This window comes from Stegodyphus dumicola, chromosome 5 (genome assembly GCF_044657685.1).
Source record: "Stegodyphus dumicola isolate Sdum_Otavi_A_Nest chromosome 5, ASM4465768v1".
NCBI lineage: Eukaryota > Metazoa > Arthropoda > Arachnida > Araneae > Eresidae > Stegodyphus > Stegodyphus dumicola.
Genome location: NC_140772.1, coordinates 223369990 through 223394189, shown reverse-complemented (window position 1 = coordinate 223394189; position 24200 = coordinate 223369990). Strand labels below are relative to the sequence as shown.

Genomic DNA, 24200 nt, shown 5'->3' with positions numbered 1-24200 from the left:
AGACAAGCAATGGTTGATTCCTGAATGCCGCAAATCATAATACTAATGTAATTTATTATTATTATTAGAATAGAAAACAAAATACCTCTTTTCCTTATCCATTTAACTACTAGTTCAGTACCATAAAATAACTTCAGAAATAAATTCTATTTCGCTTTTACTGACTGATTGTTAACTGATTTTCAATAAAATAAATAGAAAAAATTTGCTATTGAAATGAGTATGTTTTCCTAATATTTTGCCTACTTTTAATTATTGAAACTCATGCTACATACTATTCGACAATACTAAAATATGATTTGAAGGCAAGAAATTTTATTCAACATTATTGTACGCATTAACAGAATTTTTTACATCAATTAAAAGTTTTCAGTTATTTAATTTTCTAATGAGGTTTCTGGAGCTAAGTTCGTAAGATCATAGTAGAACTGATAAGCATCAACGTAGCCAAGTCCTTTTAATTTTCCTGCCTTCGGAACTATTCCTATCTCTTTAAATCCTAACTTTCTGCACAATTTCAAAGAACCTTGATTAGAAGCGTAGACCAAATTAAAAAAACTTGCTTCATATCCCAAATCTCTAGCAATAGGAAGATAATTTTTGAAAAGAACTTCACCAATTCCTTTCTTTCTGTGCTGAGAATCAACTAAAAAGCCAGCATTGCATATATGGGCTGATCGACCCGGAAAGTTAGGTTTTACATAAAAAGCACCCATAAGCTTTTCATTTTGCGAATCTCGCACAACGAATACGTGATGGGATAAATAATATTGCTGAAATTCATCTTTGTTAATTTCATCTTGAGGGTACGTTTGACCTTCATCTACAACTTCTTCGAAAATTTTGTACAGAGCTTCATAGTCGGTGTCTTTGTAGCTGTCAAGAATAACCTTCTCATTTGTTTTAGGAAGCACAATTTCTTTCGGTAGATAAGACAGCTGCTTCATTTTGGATGCATCTTTTGAAATAACGTAAGCCATCTCCCTGTATTCCTGAAAAAGATGATTGGAAACATTATAGCTTTAAAACGAGATTTAACTTAAGCTAATGAACAAGAGCTGTACACACACATACGTGCATCAGAAAGCTGAAGCTATTTAGTGTGTTAGAATGTTTGAAATTTGGATGAACTTAGGAATACTTTAAATTGTTTGCTATAGCATTTTGGTATATTTTTGGTAATTTTATTTTTATTTGGTAATTTTATTTCAAACCTAATTGGAAATATAAACATTTTCAAATTATACAGCCTCGTATACTGCCATATATGAAAGATATAAATGTAGTACATATTATTTCAAGAATGCTGTGAAAATAAATTCCGTTTAATAGCAATTCTACAAAACACGTCTTGAGCAGTGAATTTATTTCATGTTTTCATGCTCAAAGAAACGACGCCTGTAACCTAAGTGCTACATAAGTCTGTTAGAAACTGCAAAAACAAATTCACGAACGAAAGTTTAGGGAGAAAAAGCTCACTCTGGAATATGACGATGAAAAAGCAAAAACAGAACGTTGATACTGTTGCGTGCGTACGGGTTCATTACGAAATGAATGCACAAGTCCGATGAAAAATGAACAAAAATTTATTATTATCACAACAAAAATGATTAAATGTCCTCAAATAATCGTGCAGTATCACAATATATCACAGTAGTTATCTTCTAACTACTCAAACGTTCAAAAGAATTTAATTCAAAACAGCTAAAGAAAGCTAATCCGCGAATTCGCTACAGTCAACAAGAGCAGTTTTCTAAACAACAACAAACTAAGTAACTACTACGAACTTTTTTATTTATTTATTTCTTATTCACCGCAGATATACAACTACATTGAGTTTTGACCTGTTCAATCTGTGCAGCCTATGAAGGCCATTCACGGTTTTTAGTACATTAAGGTGCTGCACCTCGCCCGGGGGACGTGACATTAGAACAAGGTGCAATCATTCCGAGGCGAAGTCAAGCTGAATATACGAAAATTGGGAAATTAGTACTTGGAAAACAAAATCATCCAGCATTTAAGTCCATGCATCATGCATTGGGTCAGGATAGTAGCGTAAGGTTACTGAGATAGGGTGCACAGTCCAGCAGCGAATCAGGAGTAGAACCACAGCAGTGTGCGTGGTGAGATCACACAATACACAGTCCTTAACACATATTAATTAATTCAGAGTCTCTAGCCTGCTTCCAGGCAACAGGCAAATAGCCAATTTTGGCAGTAACACAGTACTGGTTAAATAAGGTTAGATAGAGCACAAAACACAACTTCATATGTACACTATTTACATATTTACATCACCACCGCGCATTATTGTGAATTAACCGAGGTCTCTTCACCACGCTGTCCACCGTAGGGTCATAATTACCGAGTTCCCTTAGCGTGTGCACTGGAGAATTATCCATTTTTTCGAAGAAGTTGTGCGCCTCCATGAGGATTTGTTCAGGAATGGGCTTTATTTTCAAGTCTGCATGAATGATGCTATTTCGTACAAACCAGGGCGCGTTAGTGATGTCTCTCAAAATTTTGTTTTGAAGGACTTATAGTTTTCTCCTATCCGTCTTATTGGCAATTGCCCACGCTGGGGCGGCGTAGAGCATAACTGGCCTAATCATAGTGAGATAGATCATGCGTTTAGCTTTTAAGCTCAGTTTCTATTTTCTACCTATAACAGTATAAAGCGACATGAAAACTCCGTTTGCTTTATTTACTTGGTTGGTTACGTGCTCTTTGAAGGTGAGCCTATCATCTAGGGTAACTCCCAAGTACTTTGCGGACGAGTAAACTGGAATCACATCATTCTCTATCTTGATATCCGTGTTCGTAGTGACATTTCTTCTGTAGCGACGGAATTGGACAATTTTACATTTCGCGGTATTAATTTTAATTCTCCAAAGTTGACACGAAACAGCTACTATGTTGATGTGAAACTGTAGGTTAGTAAGAGCAAGTTGGGGGCTTTTAGATTCCGATAAAATCACCGTGTCGTCTGCATATTTCAGGGTTTTAGCCTTCAGTGGGTTGGGTAAATCATTAACGAAAACGTTGAATAATTTTGGGCCAATAACAGACCCTTGCGGGACGCCGCTGGCAATGATTTTCCTTCCGGAAAGGGAGTCTCCAACTCTCACCTGGAAGGTTCTTCTTTTTAGGTATGAGATGATTAACTTCACAAGGCTGACAGGAAAAAGAAAGTTATTTAGCTTGTAAATCAGTCCTTCGTGCCAGACCTTGTCGAAGGCCTTCTCAAGGTCTATGAAGCATGCTGCCACACCAGTCTTGTGGAAAAAAGCTCTCGTGATAAACTCAACGATATTTAGTACTTGATGGGACTTTAGTACTTGATGGGTGTTTACTACGAACTGAGAGGTTTTCCTCCTTTTATAAGATTTTAAAATCGCGCGCGAGAATTTTCTAGTACTTTCTCGAAACCAAAAAAAGATATTTATTAACTGTTACATGCACGCGCTCTTGTATTGTCAATTTTCCGGCTTAGCTTTCTTTTAATATTCGTCACGCGCTGCACTGCGCAGGAAATAAAACCATTTAATTTACAATTCAACTAACGTTAATTATTTAAATGCCAAATTCGTAACAATGCCCCCTTCCCAAGGACTGCACGTCCCGGGCAGTGCAATCCCTGGACAGGAAGCCAAACTTTCAACTGTGGCATAAATGCAATAATAAGCATTACATTACAATAATAAACAACATGAACAATAAATGCAATAGCTAACTTTAAACAAATCAAATGCTAAATACAAATCAAATCAAATACGCATTTAGAAACAAAAAGGACCATGGTCTTACACTATTTACAATTATTTACATTACGTACTATGGCCATAGTAATGAGCTAACCTGTCGTAATGAACGACTTTAGGTTTAGAGTTCGAAGACTTACGGATCCGAACCACGACGTCATTCAGTCCGTTCAGCACTCTATATGGACCATCCGAAGGTGACTGTAATTTAGGACTGAGTCCTTTTCGTTGAATCGGTTTCCACAACCACAACTTGTCTCCTTCTTTGAATTTATGTCCAGTAGATCTCGTGTCGTATCTGGTCTTCACCTTCTCCGTCGCCAAGTTGACTCGCTTTCGTGCAGAACGGTGCATCACCTCAAACCGAGCCTGGACATCTTGGATGTATTCCTCAGGCGATGAAGGCGCATCCGTAGGGCGACCAAACAGGCGGTCACAAGGCTGACGAAAGTCTGGACCGAAAAGCATCTCGGATGAAGAATAGCCGGTAGTCTGGTGTTTCTCTCCGACCCTAGTATGATTTCGGCAGCTTTCTGAGCTGGGTCTTTCAGACAAGGCGTAGGCGTTTCCAGGTGAGGATCCCTTCTGACGATGGATAGTCGTGTCCTCAGATGTTGACAGCAGTTTGTTGTTTTTGAAGTCAAAGGAAAATTTGTATTTCCTTAAAAAGTTCAATCCGAGTATGCATGGATCTGTGATATCTGCCACATATGCCGTGTGATGGTAGGCGGCACTTCCAAACATGATGTTCATGTTTAACTTCCCAGCTATGTCGATCTTATCACCAGATGCAGTCTGAAGGGTAACACAGGATGGCGTCCAAATAAGTTTATCTTTAATCCGTTGAGCTAAATCTCTCCGAATGATGATAACATTAGCTCCTGTGTCAATGATCATATTGCAAGGAACTCCATCGATGTGTCCATTGATGGACAGTCCGTTACTGTTGCCAATCACTGTAATCTTGAGCGCTTTAAAACAAGGTTTTCCATTATCTGGAAACCTCCGTTCCTCGATATGGCCATTAATTTGTGTTTCCTGCGTCGTTGCTGGGAAATGATCTTATTTTCCGTAACATGGGGTACTCTGCAATTCTTCCGTACGTGGCCTTCAGCTCCACAGTACCAGCACTTTGGTTTCTTATCACACCTTTTCCGTCCCATGACATTTAGTTTTCTGTTTAACCCGCCTCTCTTATTTTCCGTGCTCTGGGGTGTTCTGCAGTTCCTTCGTATGTGGCCTTCAACACCGCAGTTCCAGAACTTTAGGGCTGTTACTAATCTCCATCCCTAGGAATACACTAGACGAGGTCCACGAGTCCATTCACCTTTAAAAAATCGAAAACAAGCTTAGGAGACCCGTAAAGGTCCACAAGAGACAACTCCAGGCACTCAAGGATATGTGCCGGTGATGCGGGTGCATTGTGACACTTAGAACAAATTGGGTGCATCTTAATACCACTCTCAAAAGTAAGTCCCCTCAGGTGCCCACTGAAGAATCGGGAAAGTGTTGTCTGAACACATCTTTCGCAATCCATAGCAAGGGATCTTCCAGGACAATCAGCTTGATACCAGGGATGACTCGGGGGAACGAGCCAAATTTGCCTGTCAGCATGTCTTCTAATGGAATTCAGTTGAAGATATGTCAGTGAATTGATAATTGGCAAAGATTCTTCAGAAGCCTCCTTTTCCAGAATGTCTGCCATTTCATTCCCCCATATTACAACATGGGAAGGAATCCACCGAAGATGCACTTCACAGAGTGACGAGACCTGCCTAAGTTTGCTAAGAATTGCGGCTCCGGCCCTATCACCAGCTCTTTGCCAGTTTGAAAGATATTTGATAGCGCTACGACTGTCAGACAAAATCCATACTGCCTTAAGATCTGTAAAGTAAAAAACAGCATTTAGTCCCTCTTCGATGGCTATAAGCTCACCCTTAAAAACCGAACTGAAGTCAGAATTTCTTTTCTTTATTTTAACAGTATTTCCATTTGTGCATTTAATGACAACACCATTACCGGAGCGAGAGTCCTCGCTTTTACTCCCATCAGTATAGATGAGAGTAGCTTCAGCGGGAATTGCATGTATAGTTTTTAAGGCAGATTGTCGTAACAAGGCCGGAATATCATTTTTCTTAGAAACTAGAGGACGAAAGTTCCGCATGGAACCCGACTCCAGGGAGTCCCTCAGACGGATCTAAACATTGTTTCAAGGAATGCTGCTCAACATTACGGTCAATTATACCAGCATACTCAATTTGACTAAGTGGACTATTTTTTTCAAGTCTTTGGTTATTACTCCAGTGCTGCAGAAATTCTGAAGTTCTATTCTGGGAGCCGTAACTGAGAAGTTTATTATAATATTTTACGAGGCCTGCATTTTTTCTTAGACTGAGGGGTTGAAGGTCTGTTTCATACAACGCAATTTTATTTGGGCAACTGCTGCGCAAGCCAGTTATAATGCGAGAAGCACTGAGTTGGATTCTTTCCAATTTCTGAAGGTTGGTGGAAGAGGCACAACAGTAAACGGGGAAACCGTATTCCAAAATAGGTCGTATGATAGCTGAGTAAGTAGTTCTCAAAGTGCAAGCATCGGCTCCCCAATCACGTCCCAAGATATACTTCAGAATGTTTAGGCGTTTTCTGCCTTTAAAAACCAGCGCATCCACATGTTTGTTACTAGTGATCTCTGGATCGAGAACGAAGCCCAAATATTTGGGATGTTTGTCATATGTAAGAGGCAAATTATTCATAAAAACCTTTGGATGATGAATATAAATCTTCTTATTGGTGGTAAAAAAACTAACAATAGATTTAGTTGGATTAAAACTCAATTTGTGGTCTTTCAAGAATTTCCACACTTCTTCAAGGAAAAAATTTATATTGGTCTCAATTGAACTCACATCTGGGCCACAGCTCCAAAGGGCAATATTATCTGCAAATAGACCAACCTCACATCTCCTTGATATAATCTTCTCAATTCCAACCAAATACAGGTAGAAAAGAATTGGGCTTAACACAGAACCCTGGGGGACGCCTTGGCTCAATTTAAAGGCGTTTGACATAGTGGAATTAAACTTTACTTTTATCAATCTATTTCTTAAGAAATCTGCGATCCAGATCAAGGCTTTACCCCTGATGCCAAAATCTTCGTAGAGTTTAACTATTAGTTTATGTTTCTAGACACGGTCAAACGCCTTTGACAAGTCTAGAAAAGCAGCCACAGTATGATTGGTAGGTCGCTTGTTTTGAGCATCTCTAATCTTCTGGCTGAGATGGACCAATTGATCAGTTGTGCTATGACCTCTTCTGAAACCATATTGTTCTTTTGGTAGGAGGTCGTGGGTGTCCAGGTGAAAGAGCAACCGCCCCATGATAAATTTTTCCATGACTTTACATGCAATGCTGGTTAGATCAATGGGTCTAAAGCTCCCAGGAGATCCATCAGTTAAGCCAGGTTTCTCAAAAAGTATAATTGTGGCTCTTTTCCACTTTTTAGGAAGGTGTCCAAGACTCCAAGATTGATTTACTATATTCAGAAATTTCTTTTTTGCATGAGTGCCAAGATGCCCAATGATCTGGCCATGGATACCATCAGGTCCAGGAGTTTTGGTCAAGTCAAGATCCTCAAGTGCCATCTCCAATTCATGCATGGAGAAGGATTTAAAGAAAAGAGGATTGCCCGAGACAGCACTACGACATCCATGTGCAAGATCTCGAGACCTTTTTCTCACTTTCTTATAAACTTCTGTAAAAGTCATCTCACTTATCTCCTGGTAATGTGCCCCGAGGAGATCAGCAGCAGCTTTTTCGTCTATAGGGATGTTGCCATCCGTATCTAAGATAGCATTACATCTCTTTATCTGAGGTTGTTCACTGCTAATATTCTTGATCAGTTTCCACAATTTTGTGTCAGATGATCTAGCATCGAGTCCCTCACATATATCCATCCATTTTGTCCTCTTAAGTAGCACATAAGTTATTTTTATTTCTGCATTGACACTGCATCATCTCTGTCCTGTTTTGCTCTGTATTATTGTTTTTCAATTCGAGTCGCAGGTTCTCTCTCTTCTGGAGCAAAGGCTGCAAAACCGGCGAATCATGAGTAAAGTAAGGATTAAAAAGCTTTACCCTTCCTCTAGGTACAGTTCTTTTAGCTGCCCCAAAGAGCATATGCTTAAAAGTAATCCAGTTATTATCAAGGGCTCTTGAGTGAATGCTAGGTTCAGCCAGGGTGTCAACAAAACCACCAAATGCCTTCCAGTCTGCCTTAGCAAAATTCAATTATTTTTTACGATCAAGGAAAGTACACTGTTTCTTCTTTATTTCAATTAATATTGGAGAATGGTCACTCCCAATATTCCTCATAACTGTCCAGGTGCAATTTGGAAAGATAGTGGGGCTTACTATAGACAGGTCAAGGGCTTCAGACGTGTTATAGCTATATGAAGAGTGCGTTGGAGTACCATCATTAAAGGATCATGAAACCTGAGTCATCAACAGAACAGTCCTCTCTGGTTCTGGGAAGAGCAACCCCACGCTGGGTGCTTAGCATTTAAATCGCCCAGAAGTAGAGTATTTGCAGATAAAAGATTATCAAGGACTCCTGGCAGATTACCAATGTTCGGAGGGTGATATAAATTAAAGATGTTTAGTGGTTCACCTCTCCACAAAACAGTGACGCCTTGCAACTCTAAATCTGAACCAGTGGGTACATTATAACTTTTGGAAATATAGTTAATGTCTCTGATAAGGAAAACAAGGCCACCGCCTCCTTTCGCGTGTCTATCTAAACGGATGATGTTGTATCCCTTAACTTTTAGTTGAGAATTCTCTTTCAGTTTAGTTTCCTGTAGAGTGATAATTTGAGCTCCTTGGTCTTCAGCCAACTTCAGTATTTGGTCAAGTTTAAATTTCGCTGCCAATGTTGAAATACCATTAACATTACATTGGATAATTTTAAGAGTTCGTAATCTAGGAGACTGTAGCTTATTTTTCGGACGAGGTCCTCTTCCTAAACCTCGAACGCGCCCCTTTTGAACCTGCGCGACGGGCGATGCAGTATGGATCACATTAGAAAGCTTCATGACTCATGGGTGGAGGAAAAGAGCAGCCTCCGTAAGTCGTGCGACCCGAGCACCAATGGTAGAGGACTGACTTGGCTCAGATGCCTGTAGGCTTTAGCTGGGTATAGTGGAATAGCCTTCACACCTAGGGTGGCCCTACCAGGAGTATAAACTCCCGACGAACTTCGCCTATTTCACCCAGTGCCACCCCCTCGCCACGTTGAGGCAGCCTACGTGGCGACAGCAGTTGACATAATTGAATGAAGCACCATCAAGAAAAGCAAAGGAACAGTAAAAAGATAACAACCATAAATATTTAGGACTTCAATGGAATCTTCTCACATACATTAAAGAAGGAAATACATTCATTAATGGAGAATATTACGCAAATCTTTTGCATAAACGATGCATAGGAATTAAAGAAAAAAAAAAGACATGAACTGCTGAGCCGCAGACTGCATTTTGTTCACGATAATGCTCCTTTTGCACTTAGATGTTGCTGCAAATGAAAGAGTAAAGAAATGAGGGTTTAAGGAGATTGATCATACCCCTCTTAACAATACACATTTAGCTCCAAACTAATAAGCCCCCGATTATCTAAAGAATCGAGTAAGCGAATGTGTAAAACTCGCTGCGATATGAAATACATCGGAATGAGAAGGGGAGGATTAAAAAGTCTGAATAAATCCAACTTTAAAGTTGTATATACATTGAGACTTAATGATAAGGTTAAACCGAAGCAATTAGAATACCAATTAAAAGAAATTAAATAATTAATTATTATTAGTAGTATTAACTAAAGATTAAACAAAGGTAGATCAACTAAAATATAACTTTGCGCAACAATGAGCAGTAAAGTTATAAGGTATTTCTCCCACATTCCTAGCGTGCCTTCGTGGTGTAGTGGTCAGCACACTGAGCCGGTATTCAGAAGTCCGTGTTTCGATTCCCGGCGAAGGCGTTGCTAATTTTTCAGGTGTTACTTTGGTAGACGGTTGCACGGATTTTTGGCGATTTACTTTGGCGCAATTGTTGGCGCGGTTTTAACAATCGTCAGCCATCTTGATAAACGATGTTCTTACGCATTTTGCCCGGAGTAAAGTATTCGAAATTTTTAAAAAAATATTGTTAAAAATAATGGATTAATTTTTTGTTGAAAACGTTGTTTTTTAAGATGCAGGCAAATGTAAATAAATACATTTACTATGAGTAAATAAAATTTTTATTTACTCATAGTAATTTTTATTTATAAAATAAGTAAATAAAATTTTCACAAAGTACGAAACACATTTCTCTTTTAACTGAACTGTACTCTTAAGAAAAATGCAGTATGGAATGCTTAGAACATTCAGGGCCACAGTTCCTCATTTCCCCACGCATTGACCAAAATATACATGTACTTTAAAATCAGTTAAACAAATTCAAATGTTAGTATTCAAAGAGGAATACTTCACAAATTAGATGAAAGAAAGGTACACAATGAACTTGAGTGATAAATACAGAAAAGCATGTAAGGACCGAGAAAAAGATGTATTCGTGGAGAACTTTTTTAAGATAAACTTGCTCTATTTTTTGCACATGGGTTACATTTTGCATTTCAGATTAAGGAAACATTCAAGATAATTCCTGTATAACTAGGGATTTTCACATGTTAATAATATAATTTATTAGAACAGTCACAGATATATAGGACAAGTATGCCATTTCCAAGGAAAACAATTTTCCCAAGCCAGACTTTAACAGTGAAACATAAAATGGAATAAGAAAATCCCCTATTTCAAACAAAATTAGTATCTGAGTATGCAAAAACATGAACAAGAAATGAATATTTTTTCTGAAAATGTTCCAAATGGTTTAAGTCAGGACTAGTTTCATGAACAGAGCACGAAAAATAATGATGAATTTTTAATTTTATTTTGTCTGTAGTACATTTACTTATGCTAAAATCTTCCATTTGGTTGACTGTACTTTACATTTAGACCTAAGTTGATAAATCACAGTGATTTTGTGTTTTAAAGCTTCACATTCAGAAATCGTACAATTTCAGAAATAATACAACTCAAAAGCAAAAAGATTAAAACGACAAGAGAATATACTGCAAGCAAGCGAACGTGATAAATGACTTTTTGGGCTGAATTTCATAAAATCATAGATGGGGTGCAAAATTTTAATGCACTGTATATGAACTATTTTTCAAATGTATTACGATCACTAACTTTACATAGACTTTAAGTAAACATTTCATGTTAATTTACCATTTTTTCCTGAGATTTATCTACGTATTTACTAAATTTTTGCATTTTGTTTATAAATATAATACCAAAAGGACATAAGAGAACATTTGTTTCTTGAAAATGTCCATAATTTTACCCAACTGTTATTTCTTTCATAGCTTTGAAGTAACCTATTAAACATATAGTTATCTTGTATTGACCAGACAACCGTTGGTCTTGCCAATGTCTGAGTTAAGTCACAAAGCTAGGGAATTTAAGTAATATTTTACCAGTACGAAGAACTTCTTACGGCGTTTTTGATGAAAATTGACCGAATTTAGTAGTTCATTTCTAACCTATGAGCCTTTAACTATTTTTTTTTTATTCGAAAAAAACACACCAGAAATTATCCTCAAGATTTTCCATACAGATTTTCCATGTACTACTTTTCATGAAATTACATTTCCAATGAAATTTGATTCATTGTTCAGATAGTTAAATGTTTGTTATTTTTTCGCATACGAATGCATTTCGTGTCTCACATACGCTCATTACATATGATTTAACAAAATTACAAATGAGTTAGAAGTTAAGTGAATATTTCCTGAAATATTGTACATTTCATTTCGGAAAGTTTACACGAGTATCTTCATTTTGAATCCTTTAATGTTTCTTTTCCTGCATCCAAAGTAAATTTAGAGTAAAAAATTTTCAGTTTGGACGAAAGTTATTTACCGATGGTTGTGACGTGTTCGTGTTTTCATATATTGTTTTTTGTGAAGTACCTTATCGATAACCTTTTGAACACTTTGAATATTACGGCCACTGCAAATCATTGAATTTTCATAAATTTTCTTATTTATCTTTTACAAGTCCTTGTAAAGATTTGGGAACAAAGTTTTATTAAATAGTTGTATTGTATGATTTAATAACTTTTTACACGCTTGGAAGATTTAACTTCAACAACACTACCACACTGAATCAGAAATTAAGAAAAGAAATGGAATTTTTTTTATCTTAGTATACTACAGGAATAGATAATTTTTCTCTGATGTATTCGAATGTAGTAGATAATGGAGACTTTTAACACAGATCATACAGAATTTGAATATTTTCTCTAAGTCACCAAAAATTGCATTGTCATAGATTTTTCTCATAAAGTCTATTTCTTTCTTAAAAAAAGTTTATATACTAATTTCATTAGAAACATATCTAAGAAAATATCTGACATTCATAAGAAACTCGGCGCTTGTTTCTTTACTAAATTTGTACTTTCTGACTTCATTCTACTGAAACGAAAATATTCATAACTTATTGCGAAGAAAAATGTTATACTTTTTGATTAATTTTCATACCACAGTATTATCTTTGAATTTTTTTTTCCTAGTCCACTGCTAATATATTGCTAATTTTCGTACGTGACAAAAAAACCCAGTTTAGAAACTTTTCTACTTAAAACCTTGTATTGCATTGCTGAACCGGAGCCATGCTTTCATTTTTATCACATATCATGCGAATATTTAAAAAAAAAAGCATATTTTTTCCTTCTGTTAGCACAATTTTTAACCAACATTTTACTATTACAGAGACTTCTTTAGTAAAATCTCAAGTGTTAAATTGAACGTTTCATTACTAATTTTGAAGATTCTGGATATATCCTACTTAAAAGTTCATAACCGATTAGCAAAATAATTTATATATGTACTTCGTTGTGCTCTTGGTTAATTTTTAAATCGTTGTTCAACTATAACACTTGATTTCTATGAAGTATCGAAATGATTACTTACTTTCCGCTTTTTCCAAAGAATTTCGTAGACACATATGTTCAGTACAGAAAATTTTCCTAACTTACCAGTATCATTACCAAAATAGAAAACATGCAAAATTTTCCTAAAAATTTATATATTTGTTTTTTACAAACATTTACACGAATACCTACATTTAATTATTTAACGTGTATTTTCCTATATCAGAACTAAAATTTCGAACGAAAATTTTTAACTAACGTTATGTTCCGTAAAATTTTTGTATTTGTGATGTCATCTTTTTTTCGCACACGTTTTCAGAGTGTGCTCTCGGTAGTATTTTAGACATTTTAAAACTGTTTTCTCTTTGCTATTGGAAACTATTTTGTCTTTGCTGTTGGTATATGCCTATGAATTCTCGATACTTTCTTGGTTTATCTTCAACTTATGAAATATTTAAATACTTAAAAATATATTTGTAGATCGTCTATGCTGACACTTGTGATTGATTTCCTGGATTAATTTTTTTTTTTGGAAAATGTATTTTATTTTATTCACGTGAATGAAACTGATGTTTTCTTAAGATTTTATTATTCAGAGTATTAGTCAATTATGAAAGAATGTCTGATTTGTCCACTTTTTAGTCAACATTCATATGAACTTCAGTATTCCAAATCTCTCACGTAACTGTAATTTTTCCTATTGGTAGTAGGAAAACGAATGGAATACATGCAGGTTATGCAGACATCTGAACGATAATTATGCAAAACTAGTTATATGGCGGTTTTCCATAAAAAGTGGTTTCAACGAAAGAAACATGCCAGCAATCTTCTGAAACTCTAAGTGGGCGTTTGATCTTCGCTCTTACGTAGAATTTACAATTCTACTTTCCTTTTGTAAGAGCAAAGATCAGGTGCCCACTTAAAGTTTTAGGAGACTGCTGGCGTGTTTCCTTCGTTGGAACCACTTTTTATGAAAAACTGCCATATAACTAGTTTTGCATAATTATCGTTCAGATGTCTGCATAACCTGCATGTATTCCATTCGTCTTCCTACTACCAATAGGAAAAATTACAGTTACGTGAGAGATTTGGAATACTGAAGTTCATATGAATGTTGACTAAAAAGTGGACAAATCAGACATTCTTTCATAATTGACTAATACTCTGAATAATAAAATCTTAAGAAAACATCAGTTTCATTCACGTGAATAAAATAAAATACATTTTCCAAAAAAAAATTAATCCAGGAAATCTATCACAAGTGTCAGCATAGACGATCTACAAATATATTTTTAAGTATTTAAATATTTCATAAGTTGAAGATAAACCAAGAAAGTATCGAGAATTCATAGGCATATACCAACAGCAAAGACAAAATAGTTTCCAATAGCAAAGAGAAAACAGTTTTAAAATGTCTAAAATACTACCGAGAGCACACTCTGAAAACGTGTGCGAAAAAAAGATGACATCACAAATACAAAAATTTTACGGAACATAACGTTAGTTAAAAATTTTCGTTCGAAATTTTAGTTCTGATATAGGAAAATACACGTTAAATAATTAAATGTAGGTATTCGTGTAAATGTTTGTAAAAAACAAATATATAAATTTTTAGGAAAATTTTGCATGTTTTCTATTTTGGTAATGATACTGGTAAGTTAGGAAAATTTTCTGTACTGAACATATGTGTCTACGAAATTCTTTGGAAAAAGCGGAAAGTAAATAATCATTTCGATACTTCATAGAAATCAAGTGTTATAGTTGAACAACGATTTAAAAATTAACCAAGAGCACAACGAAGTACATATATAAATTATTTTGCTAATCGGTTATGAACTTTTAAGTAGGATATATCCAGAATCTTCAAAATTAGTAATGAAACGTTCACTTTAACACTTGAGATTTTAATAAAGAAGTCTCTGTAATAGTAAAATGTTGGTTAAAAATTGTGCTAACAGAAGGAAAAAATATGCTTTTTTTTTTTAAATATTCGCATGATATGTGATAAAAATGAAAGCATGGCCCCGGTTCAGCAATGCAATACAAGGTTTTAAGTAGAAAAGTTTCTAAACTGGGTTTTTTTGTCACGTACGAAAATTAGCAATATATTAGCAGTGGACTAGGAAAAAAAATTCAAAGATAATACTGTGGTATGAAAATTAATCAAAAAGTATAACATTTTTCTTCGCAATAAGTTATGAATATTTTCGTTTCAGTAGAATGAAGTCAGAAAGTACAAATTTAGTAAAGAAACAAGCGCCGAGTTTCTTATGAATGTCAGATATTTTCTTAGATATGTTTCTAATGAAATTAGTATATAAACTTCTTTTAAGAAAGAAATAGACTTTATGAGAAAAATCTATGACAATGCAATTTTTGGTGACTTAGAGAAAATATTCAAATTCTGTATGATCTGTGTTAAAAGTCTCCATTATCTACTACATTCGAATACATTAGAGAAAAATTATCTATTCCTGTAGTATACTAAGATAAAAAAAATTCCATTTCTTTTCTTAATTTCTGATTCAGTGTGGTAGTGTTGTTGAAGTTAAATCTTCCAAGCGTGTAAAAAGTTATTAAATCATACAATACAACTATTTAATAAAAATTTGTTCCCAAATCTTTACAAGGACTTGTAAAAGATAAATAAGAAAATTTATGAAAATTCAATGATTTGCAGTGGCCGTAATATTCAAAGTGTTCAAAAGGTTATCGATAAGGTACTTCACAAAAAACAATATATGAAAACACGAACACGTCACAACCATCGGTAAATAACTTTCGTCCAAACTGAAAATTTTTTACTCTAAATTTACTTTGGATACAGGAAAAGAAACATTAAAGGATTCAAAATGAAGATACTCGTGTAAACTTTCCGAAATGAAATGTACAGTATTTCAGGAAATATTCACTTAACTTCTAACTCATTTGTAATTTTGTTAAATCATATGTAATGAGCGTATGTGAGACACGAAATGCATTCGTATGCGAAAAAATAACAAACATTTAACTATCTGAACAATGAATCAAATTTCATTGGAAATGTAATTTCATGAAAAGTAGTACATGGAAAATCTGTATGGAAAATCTTGAGGATAATTTCTGGTGTGCTTTTTCGAATAAAAAAAAAAAATAGTTAAAGGCTCATAGGTTAGAAATGAACTACTAAATTCGGTCAATTTTCATCAAAAACGCCGTAAGAAGTTCTTCGTACTGGTAAAATATTACTTAAATTCCCTAGCTTTGTGACTTAACTCAGACATTGGCAAGACCAACGGTTGTCTGGTCAATACAAGATAACTATATGTTTAATAGGTTACTTCAAAGCTATGAAAGAAATAACAGTTGGGTAAAATTATGTACATTTTCAAGAAACAAATGTTCTCTTATGTCCTTTTGGTATTATATTTATAAACAAAATGCAAAAATTTAGTAAATACGTAGATAAATCTCAGGAAAAAATGGTAAATTAACATGAAATGTTTACTTAAAGTCTATGTAAAGTTGGTGATCGTAATACATCTGAAAAATAGTTCATATACAGTGCAGTAAAATTTTGCACCCCATCTATGATTTCATGAAATTCAGCCCAAAAAGTCATTTATCACGTTCGCTTGCTTGCAGTATATTCTCTTGTCGTTTTAATCTTTTTGCTTTTGAGTTTTATTATTTCTGAAATTGTACTATTTCTGAATGTGAAGCTTTAAAACACAAAATCACTGTGATTTATCAACTTAGGTCTAAATGTAAAGTACAGTCAACCAAATGGAAGATTTTAGCATAAGTAAATGTACTACAGACAAAATAAAATTAAAAATTCATCATTATTTTTCGTGCTCTGTTCATGAAACTAGTCCTGACTTAAACCATTTGGAACATTTTCAGAAAAAATATTCATTTCTTGTTCATGTTTTTGCATACTCAGATACTAATTTTGTTTGAAATAGGGGATTTTCTTATTCCATTTTATATTTCACTGTTAAAGTCTGGCTTGGGAAAATTGCTTTCCTTGGAAATGGCATACTTGTCCTATATATCTGTGACTGTTCTAATAAATTATATTATTAACATGTGAAAATCCCTAGTTATACAGGAATTATCTTGAATGTTTCCTTAATCTGAAATGCAAAATGTAACCCATGTGCAAAAAATAGAGCAAGTTTATCTTAAAAAAGTTCTCCACGAATACATCTTTTTCTCGGTCCTTACATGCTTTTCTGTATTTATCACTCAAGTTCATTGTGTACCTTTCTTTCATCTAATTTGTGAAGTATTCCTCTTTGAATACTAACATTTGAATTTGTTTAACTGATTTTAAAGTACATGTATATTTTGGTCAATGCGTGGGGAAATGAGGAACTGTGGCCCTGAATGTTCTAAGCATTCCATACTGCATTTTTCTTAAGAGTACAGTTCAGTTAAAAGAGAAATGTGTTTCGTACTTTGTGAAAATTTTATTTACTTATTATGTGTCATGCTTATGATAAATAAAAAATGTTATACATGTGCGCAGGACTGCGTGGTTCCAATGAAAACTGAAGTAATGCTTTTCAAAAAAGTGTGGTCTTTCTTATGACATATTAAAAATGCGTTAAAATTTTTAAAGTTGGTGACTATAGTAGATCATTATAGGGACTTTCTGTCATTATTACCTATTTTGTATAATTATTTGTGTGTAGGTTTATTTACTATCTATGAGAAGTTAAATGTCAAATAAAGCAGTAAAAGTTAAGCAATGTCAGTTTGAAATTTCTATCTTAAAATTATTTGTGTTAGGTCGTGTTAATTACTATGTTGGATCATTATTTGGAACTCTACTCAATATTTCGTGTAATGTATCATAACTATGTAGGAGTCATTTGTCAGGTATGATAAATTAAATTTCGTTCTCAAAAGGCTGTAAGAGTTCAGTGCTAAATAAATTATTGACAATGTGAAATATGGGTCTTTTTCAGTTAAGTTACAATAAATACGTTAAAAATATTCCAAGTTAACAAATTTTTATATTCCAAGTTGAGAAAAAATCGATAAAGTTTCATTGCCATGGCTGAATATTAATTCCATGTGTATTATAGACATTAAGTTCTCCTTCACAAATGTGACTATAATTCAAATTTAAAATAATACGTTACAATGTGGATATTCTTCTCTGTAGTTAAAATATAATTCAATCTTCTGTACCTTGTTAAGAGAGTTAGGCTGTGATAAGTTGAAATAGAGTAGTGTTTATAAAGTTCTGCGGTAAATGGTGGAATCATATTAAGAATCCGAGTGACGTTTTCACATGAAGGAAAAAATCAAGGTTTCAGTGTATGTTTGGTGATTTAAGTAGGATATGTGCAAGAAAATACAAGATATTTTTGTAAAATATTTCAAAGAGTTAGCAAAATTTGTGTTAGTAGTATAAATGAATCTTACTGAATAAAAGGGAGTGTTCTGAATATATATGTATAAATGTCTGTAGAGTAAAATAAGAAGAAATGAAGTACTATTGGTATGTATCTAAACTTAACTGGGTAGAAATGCTCCATGCATTGGTTTGAGTGGGCTTCATACCATGAAAATTTATTGCTCCTTGTAAGATTTTTTTAAAGTTAGTAAGTCTTCCAATAAAGAAACATGTGTAAGTGTGTATTTATTATGGGGAAAAGGAATCAGAAATACAGCATGAATATGTTTTATAAGTTAAATATAAGGGTAAATGTGTAAATGGAAAGTGTAAAAATTACAATTGTCAGACATAGTTTGGTGAATCCTTTGAATAAAAGTAAGACGTGTAAAAGAGAATCAACAAAGTTTTGTATAGTTGGCCAAAAAAGTTAATACAGGCATTAATAGTTAGTAAAATGCATTAGAAGAAAAAGTTCTGAGTATCTCCAACTTAGTAGTAAAAAAAGTAAGAAATGTAGTATTCCAGTTAAACTATATAGAAAGAGCATTGTGTATATTGGCTTAATGTTACAGAAAATATTATCTAGTGAAGTTATATGCATGTAAATTCCAGCTTAAAATTTCAAAGACACAGAAATGTAGGTAAGTTTACTTTTGGAGAAATGGAAATGTAACATCGTATTGTATTTAAAACAAGGGAAAAAAGTTAAGGGTAAAATAAAAATGTAACAAAAAAACATTTGTGTAAACAAAAAAACTCAAAAAAATTAAAATTATGAAACTAAATATTACTTTTGTAAAAAAAATTAAGTTAAAAATGTAGTAACAACTTTTTTAAAATAAAAAGCGGAAAGGAAAATTAAATTTGGAAAAATAAATATTTCTTTTGTAAAACCAAAAAAAAGTTTAAACAAAAAATTAAAATAAAGTAAAGTAAAAATACGAAAAGGAATAAATTTTGGGAAAAAGAAAACTTTTGCAAAATTCAATTCGTAAATAAAAATATTACTTTTGTAAAACCAAAAAGAAAATTAAACAAAAAATTAAAATAAAGTAAAAATACAAAAAGGAAAAAATTTTGGAAAAAAAAAAAAAAAAAAACTTTTGCAAAATAAAAAAGTGAAAAGGAAAAATTCAATTCGTAAAAATAAATATTACTTTTGTAAAACCAAAAAGAAAATTAAATATAAAAAAAAAAAAATAAAATAAAATAAACTTTGCAAGATAAAAAGTAAAAAGAAAATTTAAATTCACTTTTGTTGAAGTTAAAAATAAAATTTATGTTTGGGAAAGGGAAAAAAATAAAAATTAATAAATTAACTAATAACTTAAAAAAGTAAGAATGAGATGAAAATTGAAAACAATTAAAAATATCTTAATAATAAAAAAATTAAACCGTGGGAAAATCTTACATTTAAAACAGCAATGAATAAAGTAATGATTCATTGCTGTTTCCAAAAGAAATCCTAGCCGTCGTGTAAAAACAAATGTGTGACGCGGTTTTCATGTCAAAGCGCATGCGCAGACTTTCAGCCTTATGTCATCAATGGTGCAAAAACTCAAAGGAACAAAGAGAGTTTCAAATAACAAATATGATAAGAGGACAGGGTAGTCGAGTGGTAAAGCGCTAGACTCCCATCCCAGAGATAGCGAGTTCGAATCCCAGCGGTGGAGTTACTTTTAAAATTCAGGGAAAATAATATTAATTTCCACAAAAATTCATTAAAGGTAATAAGTAAAATAATGATGTACTAAATAGTTAATAATTAAAAAGTTAAAATTAATGACGTATTAAAAATTAATCAAATAACAAAATAATATTAATCACATGTCAAATAATTAAAAATAATAAATTAAAAGTGATGTCATTCCAAACACGTGGTTAAGAGCTCATTGCCATAAACATAAAAAATAGTGTCGTTGCCACAAAAAATAAAAACTTTGAAAAGATCGTTGCCACAGAATCAAAACAAAAGTTTAATGATGTCATTCCAACACGTGATACAAGATGGCGCTGGTGTCGTCACTTCCGGAAGAATTCAAAATGGCGGAGGCCACGCCCCTTTTCTGTGACGTCACTTCCGTAGCACGAGTACCTGCGGTTACTACTCACAATACCATATACTGCCATCCTCAGAATCGGCTCTTTTAACGATTTTCATCTGTGATCCACATTTCATTGAAATTGCTTCATTGAAGAAGCAATTTCCTCCAAAAATTTAAAATAAATTTCCTCTGACCCTTGTAACAATTTATAAATAAATCTTTGATTAGAAAAACCAGGTTGGCCAAAATAAGGTCTCAAAGGACAATTTTTTGATTCCGATAACAATAATTCTTGGTACTTTCCAATAACAACATTAATCTTTGAAAGGGCCATAACCGTTCCCTATGAAATGTAAGGAATTCGAAGAGATGAATAATAAAATTTTAAAATGTCGCGGTAATGCACAAATATTCAGTAACCAATCAAGGAGCTGATTACAGCTCGTTAATGCACAAATATTCTGTGACCAATCAGGGAGCTGATTACATCACGCATAGAATTAAAATTATTTAAATAATCATACATAATAAAATTATTTTTCAAAAAAAAAAGCAAAATTAAATTGTATTTTAATATTAAACAGCCATAAATAATGTTTAAAACATTAGATTAAATTTATAGATATTAAAACCAATTACTTTTCAAGTAAGATGACCTCATTCATTACATCATCCACAACATAAAATTTCATAAAATATCATAAACAATAAAATTTTTATTTCAAATAAAAATGCAAAATTAAATTGATTTTTAATATTTAGAAGCCATAAATAATATTTAAAACACGGAATTTATGCATAATAAAACGCATTATTTTTTAAATAAAATGACAACAAAGTATCGGTTACCATAAATAACTTGTCTAGCTGTAGGTTTATCATAAGTCGTATCGCTCGCCAAAAAAAAAAAAAAAAAAAAAAAAAAAAAAAAAAAAAAAAACGCCAAAATCCGTGCAACCGTCTACAAAAGTAGCACCATTTTTCATCTCTTCGGCTTTTCCAATTAACGTAATGACTCTACAGTGGCGCCCGAACTAAAATGGTTGTGGATGATGACTCTTCACACCCAGAATTTGGCGATTGGGTCCCCTAAAAACCTCAGTCGCCCTTTAAAAAAGGAGAGTATATAAGGTATTTCTCCCACTTTCCTAACGTGCCTTCGTTGTGCAACAGTTGCAACGGTCAGCACACTGAGCCGGTATTTCAGAGGTCCGTGGTGCGATTCCCGCCGAAGGCGTTTGCTCATTTTTCATCTTGTCTACTTCCAAAAATGCCTAATGTCTCTACAAAGTTAACAAAAGAGATGAATTCATGAAATATATGAAAAACTTCACTTTATATAATGCTTCGAGTAAAAAAACATTGTTAAGCATTGATGTACACATAATAAATAAGCACAGTATTTTAAACTAAGAGTAAACTTCGGAGCAGAAAACTCGCCTTTGCATTAACTAAAATGTAATAATAAATTTCGACACAATCAGTGCTAAACAGCGAACACTCAGTTTCTACCGATGATAGAGAAAATTCGTCGATGCTTTCCCGTTGCGAAAGAAAAGGTTGAGTCTCTCTGAGTGAAAAGGTGAGTCTCCAGAATTTTTGAATGTTGTTTAAATGATAATTTGGTTTCAAGTATATTTGTTTTGCTCTTTATTTGTAATTGTTTTAAATTTCGGATTTGCATATATTGGTTTTAGACCAATTTGCTTTTTGAATGGTCAGTTTGCATAATGTAAAGTTTTATGGTTTTTTGAGTAGTCAGTTTGCCACAATGTTATGTTTTATTCTTTCGAAAGCATGTAGGGAAAATTCTGTGCATTTGAAATTCAATTTTTCGGTTTTATATTAATTCTAATCTCTTATGAATTCTAATGAAAATATACATGAACCTTTTTCGGTTTTTGATCTCAAATGAACGAGGATAACGAAACATATTTTCGAAATACATTAATCGACTTTTGTGAAGCTTTAATTCATTTTCTCCTGGTGTGTTCTGTATTGGAATTTCAGTAAAAGGAGATTAATTTTTAAAATTTTATATTTTCCCTTTCGCATGCATTATTATTTTTCGAGTCTGTTCCAATTGAATTCTTATTTTAATTTTAATCTGTTTAGATATTGTGTAAAACCTCTTATACACAGTTGCAATTATTAATATTGTTGAGGAATTATCCTGCTTTGATTCCAATTTAATATTGATTTTAGATGCTTTAAGTCTATTATATATATACTTTCGGTGCATCCGATTTCAGCCAAAAAGGGAGGTGCACAACTACATGTTATAGCAGTCCATATACAAAGTTTCAGCGTTCTATGGCTACTCGTTTTTGAGTTATGCGAGATACATACATACATGCGTACGTAGAGACATCACGAAAAATCTCTTCTTAATCCATTTTAAATCCATTTTGCGATCTGTTTTGGAGAGTCCTCTATTCTGTCCATACACTCAGAAGTCATGCGAAAACAATCATTCAAATGAATTCGAAAGCGCTCAAAATGGATATTTTCGTTGAAATATGATACCCGAAATTTTTCAAGATTACAATATTTCGTTTACTTCCTACAAAAAAGTAAAAATCAAACAATCGGTCAGATCTGCAAAACGCTGAAGAAGTTATACTGCACTCATATCATTCTCGCAAAAATATTTGTTTCTGTCAAACTGATCAACTAGCGAAATTTGAGAAGCCATGTTTTACAACTCAAAGAACTAGCGAAAAACTTGCAGTTTGAAGTAACACAAGAACCGGGAGAAGGGGAAAGCAAGTGAGGCACTTTCCTCGAGTCAAAAACTAGAAGGGGCGTAATATGAAAATTTTAAAATTCATTAAAAAAAAAAAGAAATTATCATCATTAATATTTAACTTCACGTCAAGTAGTAGTAGATGAATTAAAAGAAGAATTAATAATATTAATGTATTCTCAAAAATGCTTCACAATAATGTATATAAAGTTTTCAAACAGCCGCTCAACCGAGATAGTAGTTAGTGACGCTGACTGCCGTACCGAAGGGCCCGGGTTCGAATCTCGAAGACGGCATGGATGTTTGTAAATGTATAGTGTCTGTGAGGCATGGGGAACTTTAAATATGCGGCGAGCCGAAAATCCTTTCGAAAGGTTAGGTGGGGAAGAGGATGGGAAACCCTCGGACCCGTCTTCCCGAAGTTCTCAAGAATAAGTTTATTAAGTATCGGGATACTATTAGCATTCATGTAAATTTTTTAATCTAGGTTTGTTAAATAGTATAACTACACCAAACATGCTTGATTACACTAAACACAGGTTTTAAGGGAATTAGGTTGTAACTTGTCAAGACCGGCTCTTTGCTCTAGAATAATTTAAGATTACCATGTCTTTGGTTCATTTAAGTCGAGCAGCACTTCAGCAGTACTTTCTATTAAGATTAGTATCGTTTTATACCTGTGAATCATTATATGTAATGACTTCTTTGTGATAATGTTTGTGTAATGTTGTTCTTGATTCTTCTGGTGACTAAGCGATATTCGAAAATTGGCTAAATGGCTTCCCTAACTTTGATGATACGGATTCAGATAGCACCTTAAGTAGACTTTCATTCACCTTACTCATCTCATTTGCTTGTTAAACAATGCTTTCCCTTTCCCGCATCATTTGGCAGAACTTCCTTTAAATTAGTCGAATAAGTACCAGACAGGGAATGATGACTCAGACTACTGAAACCATGCCCTCCCCCCCTCAAAGAAGCAGCGTAGCGGAGTGTAGATAGCTTCTGCGGAGAGGACATTACGCTGTGAGGCTTTTAAATAAAATAGCTTTGAGGGTCAGCGCTCCTCTTCTGCAGTGTAACGGGGTACTCTCTATCAAATTTGAAGGCGGAAATGAGAAAAGTCATACTGTTTCCTATATGGTGCTTTTACATCTGTCAAAGCAGCTCGTAGCGAGCCGCTCGTCCGGACGTTTCGACCCGAGTGAACGGACCTGTGGTGATGGCGAT

At 33.7% G+C, this 24200-nt stretch overlaps 1 protein-coding gene across 1 annotated transcript in view; it reads right to left on the bottom strand.

Moving 5' to 3' along the window:
* Window positions 1-295: 295 nt before the first annotated feature.
* Window positions 296-24200, bottom strand: part of LOC146997418 (uncharacterized) — a 38413-nt gene continuing 14508 nt past the window's right edge. The window contains exon 2 of the mRNA XM_085817713.1: window positions 296-992. Coding sequence (XP_085673839.1) covers window positions 378-980 — 603 coding nt within the window. The 5' untranslated portion in view covers window positions 981-992 and the 3' untranslated portion in view covers window positions 296-377. The remainder of the gene's footprint in view (window positions 993-24200) is intronic.